Source organism: Nesoenas mayeri (assembly GCF_963082525.1).
Source record: "Nesoenas mayeri genome assembly, chromosome: 1".
Classification (NCBI taxonomy): domain Eukaryota; kingdom Metazoa; phylum Chordata; class Aves; order Columbiformes; family Columbidae; genus Nesoenas; species Nesoenas mayeri.
In genome coordinates, this window is record NC_137541.1 from 23,883,173 (window position 1) to 23,900,293 (window position 17,121).

The 17,121-nt window shown below is 42.2% G+C and overlaps 1 protein-coding gene across 1 annotated transcript in view; it reads right to left on the bottom strand.

Annotated features, from left to right (window-relative positions):
* LOC308043395 (ADP-ribosylation factor-like protein 8B) overlaps positions 1-13,333 on the bottom strand; it is a gene marked incomplete at both ends in the record, with an annotated part of 30,103 nt that extends 16,770 nt beyond the window's left edge. Inside the window, 2 exons of the mRNA XM_080349426.1 lie at positions 8,746-8,826; positions 13,145-13,333. Coding sequence (XP_080205552.1) covers positions 8,746-8,826; positions 13,145-13,333 — 270 coding nt within the window. The remainder of the gene's footprint in view (positions 1-8,745; positions 8,827-13,144) is intronic.
* Between the last annotated feature and the right edge of the window lie 3,788 nt (positions 13,334-17,121).

Here is a 17,121-nt window from a genome sequence, read left to right on the forward strand (position 1 = left end):
TGTTCCCAATGCAGTTCGCAATGCTGCTGGTCTCTGCTGCAAAGATACACTGCTCGTCAATTGCAGAATACTTTGGGCTGGAAGAGGCCTTTAAACATCATCAGTGGTCAACTTGGTGTCCACCAGGACTCCCAGGTCCCCTTCTGCAAAGCTGCTTTCCAGTCAGTCAGCCTGTAGTGATGTCTGGGGTGGAAGCTTCTCAAGTGCAGGACTTTGTCCTTCCCTTTCTTTAACTCCATAAGGGTCCTCTAGATCCATTCTCCAGCCCATCAAGGTCCCTCTGGATGGCAGTGCGACCCTCTGCTGTGTCAGCCACTCCTCTCAGTTTCGTATTTTTGGCAAACTTGTTGAGGGCACACTCTGTCCTTTCTTTATAGAAATCATCACTTTGACTTGAAATCAGCCCAGATACAGTGCAGCCATTTCAGAGTGATCCAAGCCATATGGAATAGCCAGTACTTGCTGAAACACTGCTGGAGCTACACAGGCAGTACACACAGAGCCTTGTATCACTGTACGACACATGAGACAGTGACAAGACAAGTAAGATGTTTCTTAATTGTTGCTGAACAGCAGGATGAAGCATTACAAAGCAAGAGGACTCTCTTTCTATGAGGATGTTTGGAGACTTGGAAACACTACTGTTCAGAGGAGGGAGGAGTGCTGCAACAAAGGGAGCTGGAAGAAGAACGCACACAGCCGGGATACTCCTCCTCCTCCTCCTCCTCCCTCTCTGCCACATCCGAGCAAACAGCAAGTAGCAAGGAGCTCGGTTCCCCACTCCAGCAGACCCGCCTGCGCTGTCCCAGACTGCCGCTCCGTGGCTGGACACTGGCCTCTAGCGATGACAGCCAGGGTGGCCACAGCCCTGTCCCCACAGATCCTGTCCCCAGCAGCTGCTCACAGCTCCCTCCCTCCCACCACATCCAGGGTCAGGCAGAAACTGCCTGGTGGTGCTATTTTAAGAAAACAAAGTGCAAGAGCACGGCAAATGAGGCTGCTGCATTGCCTGTGTGTATGCACATCTTGTATTGCTCTATATCTTCTTTATACCCAAGACTATTCTAAGATCATCGCTGTAAGAATCAAAGTTTAATTAGTTGGAGCTTCACAAGCATTTAAAATGTTTGTGACACATGTCTTCTGAGGCTCTTGAAATTTGGTTTGTTTAAAGAATTTTCTTAGTTACTGTCTGGCTTGTTAAAAAATAAACCTCAGCAAAGCAAAAAAATTACTAATACTAAGGTAATCCAAAAATAGAGAAATTCCATCAAAACCAAATCACTCAGCAAATAACAAAACTTGCTGGGAACTAAAACCCTGAAAATAATTCAAGTGATATGTTTTTTAATCAGAAGAAAGTGTTACCCATCAGTTTTATTATGAATTTCATCAAAAAAGTTTTAACAGATCCCTCGATTGCAATACATTAAGTATTTTGATGCTGGAAATCATCCTGTAATTTAATACCTCAACGACAACCTCAAAATCCATAAAGCTTCCTGCTTAGATTTCAAATATTGCCTGGCAAAATCTCTTCTCTTTGTCTCCTCTTTTTTTACAAATCATAGGTGTCAGGTTTTATTAAATACATTGACAAGACAAAATCTGACAACTCATGATTAAAGCTGACATCTTTCCGTTTCTGATCATGCTCAACCTCAATTAAAGACTATAGGAAATTGGCATCTTCCTATGAAATGTTGTGGCTTGTATAAATCAGCATTTTTCTTTCAGTGTGGTTCAGATGAATACTCACACACAAGAGGCATGCCAGTGACCATATTTCTATACTCTAGGATTAGAGACTAAATACGAGAATCTATCTGCTGGCTTCTGGAAATGACTGCCATAATCGAAGAAACAACATCATGGGCTCCTTAGGTCTTGTTGCCTTCTGGAAATTGTATGGAATCTAGAGATAGAGCCATAGTCAAGAAAACAGGTAGTGACACTGCACTGGGGCAGTACATCCTTCACAGTGGCCTACCCCAAAATATGGCAAAAACCACATAAAGGATTAGTTTCATCTACTACTTGGTGCTGCAACTCTCTTCCAGAGTGATCAGTCTTACCCTTCTGGAATGCCATTTTTTCATTTGATGACTTCTTGACCCAGATGGTTTCTCAGACTCAGAGTAAGTTTAACTGATTCTGTCTTGCAGTGTCCCCTGAGACCTCTGAAAAAGGTCAGATGCAAGACCTATTCTGCTTACCATGTTTGAGGGACTTAACAGGTTTAGTAAAATAGCACTTTACCCAGGAATTTCAATAATAGTTGACAGTTTGATATTATAATGTTCCTATGAGAAAGGTAACCTGTTTTGTTCGGATAAACAGGTTAAAGAAAATTTCACTCTGAATCCTTCTTAACTAGGCTGCAAATAGATCATCAAAGCATTCCAGCAAGTGGCATCCCCCTCATCATCCCTCAGTCATCAACTTACCAAAAAATGATGTCATTCTTCTCACAGTAAAACTATTTTGGAAACTTTATCTAGCAACTAGGCTGTAAGATTTTAACAGCTTAACTAGATAGGGGAATAGTGATGTACAAGTACTTCATCTTGATAGGCTTTTAAGGAAATAAGCTTCTATACCTAAAAGCCACGTTCGCCTACACCTCTTACTTTCACCGTATGCTGTTGTAGCAGAGACCATGAAGACTGGTTAAGATAAATAATTTTCCTGTGCAGACTGGCTTCCAAACCAAGTCTCATTTTTGAAACTAATAAATGTATTAATAATGCTAGCAATATCCCCTTATTCTTAACAACTCTATTATAACAACTATATCTAACATGACTTTTGCGATCAAAGTGTGAAACAAGGCACAATTCCACAGAAACTCAAATAACTCCTCCCTGCGTGAACTTGATCTTGCAATATCATCTGTGCAGTACAAACTTATCAGTCGCTTCCTTCATCTACTTTTAACTATCTTGGCTCAAAAAATACTTTATTTTGAAGACTCCACTTGCATATGACTTTTGTTTCTCTAGTTGAATGAACCACCAACAGCCTTCTCATCTTTTTCCACGTTTCACAATTCTGTAGCACCATCGGTATAGGACTCTAACTATCCTTATGCTTTCTCTACACAAACTTTAAATCATGGCCTTATTGTTTCTATGAAAAAGACAGAAAACTAAGGAATTGAAATGAAATTCTTATTCCCATGGATTATTTATGAACTATGGTAGAATGCAGTAATTTTTTTATTGACTGTGGACTCTGTGGACTTCAATCAGTGGTATATCAAGGCAGATGCGATGAAAACTGTATGAAACTGACATTTAGGAATGAACAGAAAGGGAAGTGGATGGAGTCAGATGGGACCTTGACAGGCTTGAGAGGCTGGACCATGTAAACCTCATGAAGTTCAACAAGTCCAAGTGTAAGGTCCTGCACCTGGAGCAGGGCAATCCGAAACACAAATACACGCTCGGCGAAGAATGGCTGAGAACAGCCCTGAGGAGAAGGACTTGGGGGTGTTGATTGATGAGAAGCTCAACACAAGCTGGCAATGTGTGCTTGCAGCCCAGAAAGCCAACTGTATCCTGGGCTGCATCAAAATAAGTGTGACCAGCTGGCTGAGGGAGGTGATCATCCCCCTCTACTCCACTCTCACAAGACCTCACCTGCAGTACTGCATTCAGCTCTGGGGCTCTCAACATAAAAAGGACATGGACCTGTTGGAGTGAGTCCAGAGGAGAGCTGGAGCACCTCTGCTATGAAGAGATGCTGAGAGAGTTGGGGCTGTTCAGCCTGGAGATAAGAAGGCTCCAGGGAGACCTTACAGCAGCCTTCCAGTACCTGGAGGAGACCTACAAGAAAGCTGGAGAGGCACTTTTTACCAGGTTATGTGGCAATAGGAAAAGAGGTAATGGCTTTAAAATGAAAGAGGGTAGATTTAAATTAGATATAAGGAAGAAATTCTTCACCATGAGGGTGATAAGGCACCAGAAGAGGCTGCCCAGAGATGCTGTGAATGTCCCATCTCTAGAAGTGTTCAAGGCCAAGTTAGATGGGGTTTTAGCAACCTTGTCCAGTGGAAGGTGTCTCTGACCATGATAGGGGGGTTGGAACTAGATGATCTTTAAGGTCTCTTCCAACCCAAACCATTCTATAATTCTAACGAAAATAGAATCCTTGGCTGGATGAATTGGGAAGCACTGCTAAAGCTCAAGTGAAAGGTTCTCCTTCAGTACATCTTATGAAAGAGAATGGAAGGCTCAGGCAGGAAGACAAAGAACACCTGCATACCTGAAAAAAACAGTGCAAAAAATACCTCTTTGAATAAGTGAAAACGTCAGGCAGTTTGACCACTTAAACTGAAACAAACAGCTTTTCCTTATGAGTCTGCATTTGCTGCTTCATATCACAATGTTAATCATAATTTTGCTGCAGGTCCCATTCTCCTACACATCTGCAGTTAATGTATAAGAGCTTAGGAAGACGTGGGATAGCCTTAGGGTGCATTTGCACTTGTAAGGCAGTACCTCTGATGTTCCTGTTGTAAATACGCTATTTGATTTGCTGTCATAGCTAGTGTACATGTTGACTTGTGCATAATAAAGGAGAATCTTGGGAAAGAAAATCTATACAATTAGCACATCAGACTGTTCTTCTGATATCAATTCCCATTGACTTATCTATAATTTTGCTTTCATAACTAATATGAATCATGAATTAATCATAAGGACTAGAAACCACCATCCAACATTTGTAAATCCTAACGATATAGCATTAAACATTTATTTTTTGAAAAATTGTCACTGATCCATCTGAATCCACAATCAGTCTATGTGTGCGTACTGAACACACCATTCTGGCAGCTCTCTAGCAATACGTTGCATTAGTTCACTTAGAAATTTGTATCTACCAGAGTGGAAGGATGATGAAAAACTTCATTTTTCCTCACCAAAAGGAGAGACTGCTATCCTCCTGTTCAGATTCCGTGCTCTAAATGTGGTGTTTTGCAGCTATCTAAGTCAACCTATTCAGGCTGCCCCCAAAATGCATCATTTTGCCTGTTTCTGTATCCTGCTTTCCCACACTGCGGTGGCATCAACAATCACGCTGCTGTTTGGGGTGCACACTGCTTAGGTAATCTGACTGGGGAGGAACTCGCCTGGGGGTAGGTTTGGTTTGGTTGGTTTTTTTCAGAGGTTGCTTTCATCTAGATCAGCTGACTGATCTGACTTCTGCTTTGCATGTGATGACTGGTGCCGATGGAAAAGGGGTGCAATGGTGCACAGCCAGGCTTAAAGTAGAATATAAAACTTCACATTATGATTTACTTAAGCTGACTGTAAAAGCTGACCTTTGATCTCTGCCACCCACACTAGGTAGTACTCATTCCCTCTTAGGTTTCCCAAAAGGTAAGTCCAGTTTGCCCCTAGCATGAGGAACATTATACTGAGGTTTCGAAGTGCCACCATGGGCAGGAAAGTGTGTTTAAAAGGTTATTTCTGAGGTGGTTTTCTTTAAAGAAGGACTGGTTTTATTTCCCCTTACAAAAAAGTTTCTGTTTGAAAATCAGAATTTGGACCCCAAAGGAAAAAAATATTCATAAGTTCTGATTTTGGTTAAAAAGGCACTCTTTGGGGAGAAGATAAACAGGAATGTATCAAGCTACCGTTAGGCCAAAGTATGTTCTTTACATAGCAGAACTCAGCTCTTTGCTCAGCAACACATGGATGGTTATTGAGACATATTCAACTGACAGACTCATGACTAGAACTTCTTTTTCACTGACAAAATCAGTCCTGGACTAAGTGAGGACATTGGTTGCTTCATCTTCAAGGAACAGGAGCAGTATTTTGAGGAATGAGTGGTTTAGGGTTTGGTCTTTGTGTGCATGTGCATATGCAAAGGGATGAGGCACAAAGAAACCAGGCAGTGGAAGAGAAGAACACGTCTGATGAAGAGAGGCTAAGAGGCATGAGGAGAGCAGAAGGTAAAGTCCATTGCAAGGAAAGAGAGGAAACGGCTCTCTGCCGACCAGAATACTCCGTTTTGCAACATGAATACTGCCCTACTGCAATTAAAGCAGATTTTCCTGTAAATTGAAATTTGCCCTTACCGGTCTTACTTTACACGTAGAGAATGCACTACCATTAGCAGAACTGGCCACAGAGATATTGACCAGCAGAGATGAGGGACAGCTTGGATGCTCTTGGATATAATGACAATAGAGGTGAAGAAGGGCCAAGACCAGAAGTTAAATCTCATTGTCGATGAAATACTGTGGGTTTTTTGCCAGTTTCAAACACAGTGTTCATAAGAACTAACAGAAAGCATCATGAAATAACAGCCTTCATCTACAAGAAAAAGCTGCATTACTATTACTCCGCAGAATGTGCACCTTGTACGCTACTTCTGTCTCCTGAAAGACCAGTTCAGTTAAGTTTTACTCTTTCTGATTCCTGCATCTCCAAAAGAAACTGAGCATAGAGGGCTGGCTGCAAGATCTGAGAGGCTTTTGATTCTGGTCACCTACATTTTTTCCCAGATAAAATCCAACTGACACAGGCTTACTCATATTGCCACATAAATTCCTGTTTTGAGAGAGCTACCCGCTGTGTAAAGTAATGCTAATCTTGACCACCTATTCCAGTAGACAAGCAACTAGTAGCGAATCCCAAAAAACAATGCTGAAAATTTTGATCTTTGGGAATAAAATGTAAAATGAGAGGCATTGCACACTCACATTTGTAGGTGTTAGTGGTTCAATCAGCTCGCATTTCATCCCAGAAGAACTCATAAAAAGAAAGAAATCAAGACAAAATTTCTTCTTCCATTGTGTGTGCATAGGGAAGGTGTTCTCTCAAAATCTCAGAAGTTTCTGCCCTGTAACTCTTGCAGTAAGTGCTTTTCTTGTTACAATATATTTTAATTAAAAATATAATAAAGATAATAATTTGTATTTATTAAAACATTAAATTGGATATTTTCCCCTTCTACCACACAAAAGCTGGTTGTTCAAGGCTACAGAAAGGCATTCCTTACTGAAAAAGTTCTCTATTGAAATTTTTGTATCCTGAGAGGACACACTTTTTACTTAAAAGAAGACTCGGCTATGTTGCATTGAGTATCACACTGCTCATCATGTGACAGTTTGGGTACACACATGATCTACACTGAAAAAAAAAGTTTAGGTTACCAATCATTTTCCTTTCAGGAAATGTGTCAATTAAAAAATGCTTATATGGTGCTACTTTGTCTTCTTGCACACCTGCTCTGTGACAAGAGTAAGGGCAGATTCTCTCCCAAAGTCGGCTCTAATAACATACTTATCATAATGATAAAGCACAAAGTCACAAAGTTGAGGTTACCATGGCAATAATGATTCTCCTTCAGTTTAGTTTTACTCCATTTTACATTTTACTCTATTTTCCTTTTAAGTCTTCTACTGTCCTTAATGTGGACCTAGTTTCAAGACACTCATCGTATTTTTGGCAATCTGCCAAAATTTCCTGAAAAATTAAAATCAGACCAAATCATGGGTAATGTTAAGAGGTTTTATTTCAGCCAAACCTGATGTGAATTTCAAGAGGGTATGTGGGAAGGAAAGTTGAGGTGATGAGAGGAAATAGGTAACATTAGACTTTCCATTTCAAAAAGACTGGCTTACTAAGCACCCTAACATACAAACAGTTTTACAGGAACCTACTGATTATTTTGCAAGATTGTAACACAGAAGTAGATACACAAGTGAAATGTACAGTCCAAGGCCCTAACTCATATGAAATTTCGAAGAAGTATAGCAAGATATTAAGACCAGAAACAGACATGCAGTCACAGTATCTATACCCCTATGGTCATCTTAGGTTTAGGGTTATTTAGTTCAGCTTCAACATCTCCCAATCAACAGAAGTAAATTATCCCTTTTACCAGCCTTTACCTGCTCACTGTTTAGAGAGAGTGGTTAGACAGTTAGCAATTGCTTATATTCGCATTATAGGTTGTTTCAGAAAATCCTCCCTAGATTTAGGAGTCATACCAAATCAGAGGCAAAAGAATATATTTAGAACTGAGGGAGAAAGGAGAGGAAATCAAGGAAAAGGAGGGAAAAGTCAAGGCAAAGGCAAAAACCTGCATTTTCTTCACCTAATTTTAGATAGAAGTTATGAATTTGATCTAGACTTATTAACAAGGCTCTCTTTCTAATCAAATAACACAGAGCACCTTAATGATACCAGAGCGATTCATCTCTATTTTGAAGCCTATGGCATGAATCACAACCAAACTACAATAATCTCTACAGTTCTCTGTAAGTCTAAGAGATGGTTCCCTGACAACTGACTTACATTAGATGTTCTATTTCCACATAATTGACATTATGTGAGCTAAACTGCGCTCTCCACTGGTAAATCAGGAATGAAGTTGCTTCAGATTTCACTTACAGTTGTGAGGACGAGAGAGAGAGAGAGAGAGAAGGGAAGAGGGAGGCACCTCCAGGAGTCAACACAGCTCCCTTAGTATCTCAGAATTTATGACCTTTTTAATCTGAAAGAGTGCAGCAAAGCTTCTGCCTGGCATAGATATATGAAATCAAACAGATTAATGTAACAAAGAAATATATGACTACATGCTTTTAAAATAGTTAATTTTGAGCTAGAAAAACAGATAAATGATCCTATCATCTTAAAAGGAATTTCCTACACTCTCACATTCCAAGTTGAAATCACTTTGTCTATTATTTATTCACTTTGTATTAATTCAAACATGCACACCTACCTTTATGGTAACGTTTCCTTTTGTTATTTTTCTCATATTGAAGCCTACTGTAGGAATCATATCTTCTGTGAACTGCCCTGACTAGAACACACAAGAAAAGAAAAAACTGTATTTATTAGAAAATAGTTGATCAATAACAGAGAAGTTTCTTGTTTGCAATCTAAAGTTTTTATTTTACAACACAGTAAAATATCACATTAATTTTCTACAAAAGCACTGGCCAGCACCTCAATTAATGCATTGTCATGCCCAGGAATACTGCTCATTTCAGTCCCTTTAAATGATCTTTTATTCTCCCCAGTGACAAAGATCACCCCAGAAACCACGAGACTTCAAATAATTCCTCATCTGATCCTCAAGCAAACCAGAAAGCAGCACGGTCAAAATACAGAACCATAGAATGGTTTGGGTTGGAAGGAACCTTAAGAGGTCACCTAGTCCAACCTGCAATATGATAAAACTGACCACACCAGGATTTTTCCCTGTAGTTTCTCACTACCATTGCCAGTGGTTTAACTCAAAATGCAATAAACGGTGAAAGAGTACTCATGTAGTACTTATAGAGTACTACACACAGACTTTAGCCTTCTGAGCAGGTGATAGCAGAGGAGTCCCCCTTTGGAAGCTAAGAGAACGCCATTAAGATGGTAAAATTCAAGATACTAACTCAGCACACCATAAACTCAAAACATAAAAGCAAATTTCTACCTCCTCCCCCAGTTTGGAGAAATACTTCTACAAGACAGGTACTTGTCCTCCTGCCCATGTGAACTTTACACAAATCTATCCACTACAGCAGACAGCTTTTGACGAGAAAGGTGAAATCAGCTCTAAGTAGATTACTCATTATTCATTCTTCCTTTTCAAAACGTATCATTAATACAGTATTGTGTCTCCTAGGAGAAGTGCGTTAAGACATGCAGACAGTTAACAGTCATGCCCACACAAAGGCTCATACTCTCTGAAACGTACACAGTAGTCCTGGTTTTCTAGTCACCCAGGAAGGAGAGCAGGACTTTCTGGATTTGCCACTGCACTTTCATATCCATCTGCCCATATTCCTTTCACCTACCTCATCATCCCACGTGCACTGCGGTATTTTTGGGGAAATAAAATATGGATATGTGAATAAGGAGAGAAGTAGCCATGCTCCAACATGGCCCTCCCATCTGAGAAGTGGATGATGAGCTTCAGGGTGCACCGGAGCAGCTACGTGCCTCACAGTGCACACTTTGCCACCAGCGACCCCAAGTCTCTGCTTTCTGCAGCTTCCCACTGTTTGAGGCAGCCTCCAGTCTGTGTTCACAAACTCAAACTACTTTTAATCTGGGTCTTTAAAAGCTGCATAAGCTTTGGCAATTACTTGATCTTCTCACAAGATTTTGGGGTTTAGAATTAAGACTCTTCAGGCAAGAAACAATACTTGTCCAACCTTACCTGTGAGAACCTTCTTGTTAAATTCTGTATTATACTTCTTCCCCGTCTTTTATTTCTGAAAGTCTCTTTTTTTCCCCCTCTTTCCTTGCTTCAACAATTTGTCAAGAAGCAGAAGGAAAAAACAGTGAAGACAATTGCATCCAAGTTTCGTACAGACACATGTACCTGACAGTGACAGAGATTTTTAATTGGACAAAGTAAGACAAAGCCAATCAGTAACTATCTCCTGTAGCAGGTATTGGCCGAATTTGTTAAAATATATAGTACATTTATCTGAGAAGGACAGACATATAACACATGCGAACACAGAAACCCTGAGCATCAGAATGCCTGGAAGACCAGCCAGCCAACTCAGGAGGCTGTTGTTTAAATAAACTCATAGAAAGTCAAGATTCCACTTTTGTTAGCAAATTATACAGCATGTGTAATATGCCAAACTGGAACACAAAGATAAAAAATTTAAAAAATCATAAATGCTCTGGTATTAGGGACAAAATGCAAAGAATTAGTGTCCCCTTTATTCATCTTTAGTCTTTTCCTTGAAAAAGTTGTCCATTCTGGTTGAGCGGAATCAGATAGTATTATGTTTAAGGTTCTTTATTTTCCCACACAATGAAGCAAAGAAAGTAATATACTGAATCTTCTGCCCACATTAGTCCAAAAACTCCGATTACTGTGTCTTGTTTCAGGTGCTGTAAGCATCATAAAGTAAAAAATCTGTTTCATTTTCTTGCTAAGGAAGTTTTTTACAAGACCAATTGCCTGTTTTTGTGAATATTCAAGATGTGCAAACAAGTTTACTGTTGTATCTCAGTCAAAAAGAGACTACATATTGACACAGATGAAAGAAACAGGCTAAGAAGTCTGCGATGTCCTCTTTAAATGATGCTGACTATTGAACTGACAATGAATACTGCCATTACCCCCACCATATAGACAACCATGGGCCAGATTCTACTTCATTACATCAGTGAACAATCCATAGTAAAAGGCAATAATGTTATCCAAGGTTTCCACTGGAAACAGAGAACTAAATATGGCTCAAGCTCTTCAGTGAGGATATTGTCTCAAAGGGTGTTTATTCGGTGTTAGCATGCTAAGATCTCTAAATACTATTGCAAAGTGGAAAAAATGGTAATTTCCTACCATTTGTTTTTGTGATCCATTGCAGTTGCATTTTAAGGAGTCACTAGTTTGTGACGTTTATTTTCATCTCATCACGCTCTAGCCACATACACACAAACGCACAGAGTTCCTAATCTATTTGCCACCCCCATATCAACTGTATTCAAAAGTACACTATTATCCATCGCCTTACTCCCAAATTCTTCAGCCACGCTTCAACAGTGATTATCATGGCATGTCATCTCTGGATGAGAAGATCCAAAAGTTACAAAACCTGCAATCTGTGACATTCTACAAGTCAGAAAACATGAATGCCTCATAGAATATTCTTAAGTTACAAGTTTGCTGGCAAAATTAAACCTGCAGTAACAGCAGTGCTCTGCTATTAAAGATACTAGGATAAGAGGAATAAACACATATGATGCCATTCCACAGGTGGTGTAGTATAAATGTGCAAACAAACATTTACACACACAAAGTCTAATACCACACATTAGTGTTAGAGGTCTCTGAACTGTTGTGCTCTTCTTCGCTCCGTTTATTAAATCAATCCAAGGCAATAAACTTTGTTGTGCCTTTTCCCTCTTCCTCAGCAAAGCCCACCCTGGGAGATGAACACTTCCAATAAGCACAAGCAAAGCTTGGACCTGTGTTACCAAGACTGCCAGGGTACCTAATAAACCAACTAAAGTAGCAGTTCTGTTCACTGATTATGGATGTCCCTCAATGCATACATTCATTGCTTTCTGTACTTTCCTCATTCTTCTTTTCCCTTTTCTCTCCACTTCTTCACTCACACTAACCTCCTGGTTTTGCCTTAATCCATAATTGTATATGAAAGCAAACAAGAAATACCACATATTCATATTCATAATTGTCTTAGTCTCTTCGGCTTTAGCTGTATACGTTCCAGACTGGTTTTGATTCTTGATCCAGTAACTTTTCAGTATAAGGACCAAAGAACATCTGGAAGTCCATATCTCACGGCAGGTGACACTGCAATACATCTAAGAGCAGTGATCACCTTGCAGAAAAGGGTATGCATTGAGAAGTTTCATGGTCAGTATCAACCGTATTTAACATATATATTTGTCTCCATTTTCCAATGGAAAGTAAATCTCTTGGATGGACCCAAATGCAGAAGGGTGGAGGGCACAGCAAACAAAGATGAGGAACATATTTCAGCGTAGCAAAATGAAAAATATCATGGCAGGTGTCAATGTTACAGAGGAACAGGGATGCAAGGCCATCATCAGTCACCACGGGAAGGGAATGCCAATCAGACTTGAATCCTGGGAGCTATCAAGGAATTGTGAGAAGCATTAATATTGATACAACTGATAGGAGAACTGGACAATGCACAATATATTGACTTATTCTGAGATATACTGGCCGTGAAAAGCCAACTCTGAATCATGGGCAAGAGTCCGTGCCCAGGAACCTGCTCTGAGAGGGGCACGCTTTGCAGTCAGACACAGGAGACATCTTCTTCTTCCTCTTAAAACGATTTCACACCCACCTGAGCCTACCGTCAAATTGTCGAGGTTGCAGAAGATGCAAGAGCTGCCTCCCGCCCGCCGCCCCCCTCCCTCCGCCGGACCTCCTGACCAGAGGCGGCCCCGCCGCAGGCCCTGGAGGCGAATCCCGCACTTGTTGCCGGGGGACACGACGCGGAGCGACCGGCTCGGGGCGGGCGGGCCCCTCCAGCGCCGCCGGGCCGCCGCCCCCGCCCCACCGCCCGCGGCGACCCCCCCTCCCGCGGGCCGCCGCGCTGAGCGCCCCCCGCTCCGCCCCGCCCTGCGCCTGGCCGGCGGGCGGCCGGGCCGCGGCAGCGTACCGCCAGCACGGTGAGCAGCGTGGTCTTGCCCGAGTACTGCAGCCCCACCAGGGTCAGCTCCATCTCCTCCTTCCAGAACAGCGAGCGCAGCCACTCCAGCAGCCGCGCCACCAGCGCCAGCATCCCGGTCAGCGCCCCCGACCTGCGGCAGGCGCCCAGTCCCAGCGGCACCGCCTCACTGCTGGGCATGGCAGCGCGGGGCGAGGCGGCGGCGGGGCAGGGGACGCGCCGGGGGGCGGCGGCGGCGGCGGCGGCGAGGCTGCGCGGGGAGCCGAGCGCCGGGCACGGCCCTCACGTGATGGCGCCGCCGCCCTTCTCCCGCTGCCACTTGCTGCAGACAGGGGAGGGGTCTGGGGTGGCTCGGCTTGGCTTGGCCCGGCCAGGGGCGGGGAAGCGGCGGGGTCGCCCTGCGCGGGGCCCGGGCGGGCGAGCGTGAGTCGGGGCCGGGCGCTGGCCGGGGCGGGCAGGGAGGCGCCCGTCGTGTGAGGTGACGGCGCCGCGGCTGCAGCGGGGGCGGGCGGGGCGGCTCCCACACGACATGGCGGGCGGGGCCGGGCCCGGGCCCTGGCCCGCGGCGGGGGCGGCAGGCGGAGGAGTGTGTCATCCTCCAAGGGGCTGCTGGCCCGGGCTTCGCGATGGGCACGGGGGGCACCGCGGCGATCGTGTGAGGTGAACAGCTGGTCCCGGCGGGAGCGTGGCTGGACGGGTGGCCCGGCGTAGATCCGCCGCCATGGGCTGGCTGCCCAGCACCGCCCACTCAACAAGGGATGCCCGGGGGCTGCGTGTGCACCACCGGCTTTTGAGATCTGTAGGACTTGGCGGGCTTGGTCTCCTTGACAGGACGGATTTTAGAGGTCCTTCACCACTGGTGATGGCAGTTTTCACATCCCTAGTTCCACTCTTCCCGTGAAACTTTTCTCAAGTTGTTCATCATGTAGGCACTGACTTTCAGATCCAGGGCTTATCTTGGCTTTATTTGGGTCTTCAGGGACCCCAGTTTTTGCAGAGTCGCCCTTAGCGCTTTTCTTGCCTCAACAAGAGACACTTGTGATGGTGGTTTTGTATAGTGGGCAATGATGAGATAGGTGGCTTCACCAGGAATCTTCTGCCTCCACTGGTTAAGTGATAATTAATGGATTGTTTTGCTGCACAGCATTAGAGAAAGGCTTGTTCCCCCCTAAATGCAGACCTGACATTTAGCCTGGATCCATCTCTCAGCCTCTGAAGTTGTCGCACAGGATGCTCAAGAAGGTTGCAATGCTGGTGGTGTTGGTTGATGAAGGATTTTCACACAGATGTAAACAAGGCACTTAAAAAATTTAGTGTGGGTGCTTCTACTATTGAAACACAGGAAATTCATCAAAACGTTTAGAAATTTGTTTTTCATGCCATTTTTACAGACATTATTCAGCATTTTAGAGAACGCAATTTGTGACAAACCTCACTGGTTACATCAGTCAGACCACACAAACTTGTGACATTCATGTCATGAGCAATTGATTCTGGGCTAGCTGTAAAGATGAAAAAAAATTATGCTTTTTCATGCCCTGGTTGTAGATACAGTAAAAATGACTCATCTTATATTTTTTTTTTTTTCAAATATACTAATTTATTTACCCTTGTAAATTTAATTGAACATTTTCAGAAGGAAACTGGACACTGGGACTGGCCCTGCCACCCAGTGGTGATGTTACGGAATTATTTTTCGTTTTTTCTCTTAATATAAAACTGGAGGAAAGCAGACAGATTTCAGTGGCAAGTCCCAAACACACAAAAAGAAATAGGTTTTTCCCCACTAGCATGACGTGTTGCCCTTGATACAGGCAGTCCTTTTATCCTAATGCTATTCCCTACCCTTGGTGTTTTGGGTTAAAATCAGAATTTTGAATGCCAGTCTTAAAACTGAGGCATTGATGGTACCTTGAGCAGTTTCAGAACATGGTACAGCTCTCAAAGTTTCTTGAAAATTGGTGGCACAGTGAAAGAAAGAATGTTGATTGGGTCTTGCATTGAAGGGTCTGTAACAGAACTCTGCTGTTTTACTTGCCTCTTGGTAGCAGCCCGATAGTCGTTCAGTACATACTTACATCCTCACCTCAGCCAGCGGTCACAAATTTACTGTTCAATTACCATTTACTCTAAAAGTAACTGCAGAGATCACTAGAGACAGAGGTGGAAAAGCTGATGTTGTGGAAATGAGTTATTCTGGTTGGATGGGTAAAAGGACCTCAGGAAGTAATTTATAGGCAAAACACTATTATTTTATTTTTCTGCTATGGATCTTGATATCTTTAAAATCTTGTTTCAGCCAAAGCAATTATCATATTTTGAGTGAATAGGTGAAATGTTTCTGGCTGCCTTAAAATTGAAAAATATAATAATTTCTCCCGTCTCCACATATCACCCAGCTGTCAATGCCTGGTATAAAGACAGTCCGTTTGTGGGAGTGGTTTCTGGGAATGAAGTGGTCCTGATTACTCCACGGGGGAAAACTCAAAATTGATCAGTCACTATTTTTGCAAGGATTTTAAAAGTCCGCAATAGTGCTTAAGGTTCATACTGATGGAAGCTTGAAGAAACTATATATTGAAGATATGGTAGCATTATGAAAAAAATAATTGTCATATTCTCATAAAAGGCCAGCTGAGCACGGGCATGTAAATTCTAAAACATAATTCAGCTGTACACTGCCTGAAATCTTTTACACTATCTATGGGGTCAAAATATCATACAAGAAAAAGTCTTGGAGGGTTTGTCCAAGTTCAAAGCTCTGTTATATTGTTCTAAACTCTGTTATATCTTTTGAGAAATTATATGATTATGAAAGGCAATTCTTTATTTTGCAGGCTGTTTGGTAATAGAATATTGTATGTAAAAATATTGCTACCTTGGTACAATTAGCAGCTCAGAGGACATTTGTTCTTGTAGCTAAAAGCCAGAGCTGGAGCACAGGAGGTCACAATTCATTATCCCATTTGACTGTAGACAAGCTACTTAATCTTTCTGGGAAACATTTAATGACTGATAAAATATTTCATTTTTCTGTCTTGCCTATTGAGATTTACACACTTGAGAACCAGTTCAGCAGTGTTATGGAGCTGTGCAGCACCTACCATATTGAGTCTTCCAAGTGTCTGATATGATAGTAAAGCAGCTTACTCCATCACAGAAACTTACTTGTGCTATAGAATTTATACAATGTATCTTACGATACAAATGACGGTGATGATAATGCTATAAATACATAGTGAGCAAAACTTGACCTGAACCAACACTGCATATCCAGATATTTCCACATTTGGGTAGAGGCAAGATGTTTGGGACCCACATCTCTAGTTCAGAGTTCTACCAAAGAGATCAGATCACATTATCTGCAGTTTAAGCACGGATTTTAGTGACAGCTGAAGATCTTAATGAGAAGAAGCATGAAAAGAGATGATGTCTTACTCAGGTATTTTCAAGTTTGCCCTGATATACCAGATGGAAAAAAAACCAAACAAACAAACTGTAGAATAAGCCATACATCTTTTCTGCTAGTGAGGCACGGCATTAGTGAGAGATGAGTTGTCTTCTCTGTTTGTAAGCCAGAGTCAAGCAGCTGCTTTACTAAAGAGAACAGGAAGACTGTGTTGACCTTTTCAATGAAAGCATTGTCATGTGACCACCAGTGTCTCTGTGCATCATCCATACCCTCTGCTGGTTGGAGCATCACACACTCTTTAGTATGAATCTTAATAATTTTTCTCATGCTCCAGTAAAGGAAGGAGTGAAAACAGGTTTCTATAAGGATTGTTACACTGACAGAGTGGAACAGATACAGGCTTTTAACTCAAGAACTCTCCGTTTTGGATACCTAAGTTTGGTATACGCAGTGTGAAAACTGAAACATGCATAGGACTTTAAGACAGTCTGTGTATTATTAGTCCAAGCATTAAGGTACTTCCAGCTTTGTTGTGACATTAACTATATTATTTTTA